This window comes from Montipora foliosa, chromosome 2 (assembly GCF_036669935.1).
Source record: "Montipora foliosa isolate CH-2021 chromosome 2, ASM3666993v2, whole genome shotgun sequence".
NCBI classification, from domain to species: Eukaryota; Metazoa; Cnidaria; class Anthozoa; order Scleractinia; family Acroporidae; genus Montipora; species Montipora foliosa.
Genome location: NC_090870.1, coordinates 31,785,173 through 31,787,672, shown reverse-complemented (window position 1 = coordinate 31,787,672; position 2,500 = coordinate 31,785,173). Strand labels below are relative to the sequence as shown.

At 39.1% G+C, this 2,500-nt stretch overlaps 1 protein-coding gene across 9 annotated transcripts in view; it reads left to right on the top strand.

Annotated features, from left to right (window-relative positions):
• The window catches only part of LOC137992848 (WD repeat-containing protein 41-like), a 43,825-nt gene that overhangs the window by 41,233 nt on the left and 92 nt on the right, over window positions 1-2,500 (top strand). For all 9 annotated transcript variants that reach the window (XM_068838387.1, XM_068838384.1, XM_068838390.1 and 6 more), the window contains one exon: window positions 2,229-2,500. This exon is cut by the window's right edge and continues 92 nt beyond it. In XM_068838387.1, the coding sequence (XP_068694488.1) occupies window positions 2,229-2,306 (78 nt within the window). In that variant the 3' untranslated portion in view covers window positions 2,307-2,500. The remainder of the gene's footprint in view (window positions 1-2,228) is intronic.

Genomic DNA, 2,500 nt, shown 5'->3' with positions numbered 1-2,500 from the left:
ATTGGAATTAAGTCTGAAAACTGCGTTTGAAGTTTGCAATAACTAAAAATCAATTTTCAGGTTTGCATTTTACTTTTATTAGGCATCTTTTTACCAATCTGCTTATTCAACCTAACCGAGTGACGTCATTTAATCACGTGATAATCCTAGTAAAGCTACTCATTTGGCATGGTTATCATACACCAAAATAAACTCGATGAATCAATGTTGTTAAAAATGGGTGTTAGAATTTGTCCCTCGTTTTGGTACCAAATGGCTCTTTCCACGGTCCTGGCCCATGGACTATTCTTGGAATAAGTATCTCCCCACTGTCGCCTTTTCAGATAAGACTTCAGAATAGTACGTAAATGTAACTAAATTACTAGGTGTACATTTTCACGAGAACCTTAAATGGGATGAGCATATTAAGGCTGTTTGTAAAGCAATTAGTACAGTTACTTGTTCGGTCCAAACTTAGTTACTTTGATTCAGTATTCTATCCTTTGCCTGACTAACCCCTAACCCTAGCTGCGAAACTTTTCAATTCATTGCCTCCTGGAATAAGAAACGATACAGACTACAAACAGCACTGTTCTAAGTGCAAAGACCTGCTTAAAGCTCGCGCCGTTCCTCTTTGTAATTTGCATGTCACTGTTAATGTGTAGATATACTATGATACTATAATTATTTCCTTCCATTTCATTGACATATTTACTGCGATTTCTTTTCTCCATTCACCATGTTACAGTATATTAGGATATTAAAAAGAAGAGAACAAGAATGGAGAAGGGCACAATATAGTACAGACTAATTGGACCTTTTTGCTGATACGGCGACCATTTTGATTTCTATAGTTTGAAATATATATTATTGGATATTCAGGAGGCAATACATATTAATTTGCCCCCTGAACATTCCATAATGTCTTTTGAAACAATAGAAATCAAAATGACCTCCGCATCTGCAAAAAGGTCTACAAGGGCCTTGAAATACCTTCTAATTACTGTATCATGTTTCGAGTATAAATTTATCAGATGAAGAGCCTTTCAGAGCGGTTTTCAATTGAGTGTCGTAAAACTAATACCAAAGGAAATACTTCAACCAATTGCAGTGGGTGCAAACAGCGCAACTAACCAATCCAAATTTGTAGCAATTCCATGCTCAAAGCGCGGGAAAAATCGCACGTGCAAGTCGCGATTGGTTTTGGTTTTCCCTTAAGGGCCCACTGACGTCTTTTTTGGGGTGCGTTGCTAAGGATGTAATGGTTAAGTAATTTGAGAGAATTTGGCATTATTTTGGTCAGTTTCCAACTTTTGTAAGCCAATGCCCCTAAATATGACGTCATCATACCACGTCCATGGTCACGTGACCAATAAAAGAAAACTCTAAATTTGTCTCCGTGCTACGCAATTTGGGTATTTAATCGATGGTTTGATAATTTGTATTCGTTTTTGCGTCCAGCCAACCATGGTTTTATTTTTATTTTGAAAAATAATCTTTTTAAAGACATAAACGATACTGAAATACCCATAACTTTTTCAAAAAAGATGATTTTAAAAAATCAATGCTTAGCTATATTCTGTATTTGGGGGTGAAATGTAGAAAAAATTTAATTCAATCTAAAACCGCCGGAAATTTAGCTTTTTTCTCAAACCGGAAGGCAGTTCGTTTGCGCATGCGCAGTTGATCTGAGAACGAGGGCGAGGAAACATCAGTTTGTGTGGTGACTTTTGCTTGTGAGTGACGTGGGTTCTCTTGTCAGCTCATGATATGATGACGTCAGTTACCGGAAGTAACATTTCACTTCCTTAGCAACGCGCGAAAAATCCGTCTGTGGGCACTTAAAGTGGCGGGAGACTTTTAAGCCAATCACTGAGCATAGCAATCGCAATTGCGTTATTACTTTCGACAGTCATTTGAAAACCGCGCTATAATTATTACGCTGATTTAGCAACAGAACGGGAACGTCGGTGGCGGCGTCGCGCGCAGCAAAACTACCAATGAGAATTTAGAATAGAGAAGAAAAGAGTGGAGTCTACTCTATTCTGAATTCTCATTGGTGTTTTTTCTGCGCGCGCCGTCGCCACTGACGTTCCCGTTCTGTTGCTAAATCAGCCTAATATTATAGAATTGGTACGAACGTTGTGGCGACCTGCAAGGAAAATTGAAAATCCGTCCTCAGGTGCTCACGTCCTACCCCTAACCTCAAATTTTGGTCATATCACGTCGTTATTTTCTGTTTTTGGTAGGATGGTGTGGTCGAAAAGGAGAGACGAAATGACATGGTACGTAACATATTGCTTTCAATGGACAGCAAAGCAACATGAAGCCATGAAGATCTGGACCTGAACGTCAATCCGATCATCTGCCCATCCTAACCTATTGCTTCTGCTTTACGTGCTCTAACTGAACTGATAAAAATCACTTCGTACCCATGGTCTATCTCGCTTTAAGGACGCCCTGGCATCCACACTATGAATGTCCGTTGTCTCCCTATTGTAGACTTTTCTTTCTGCAAGCT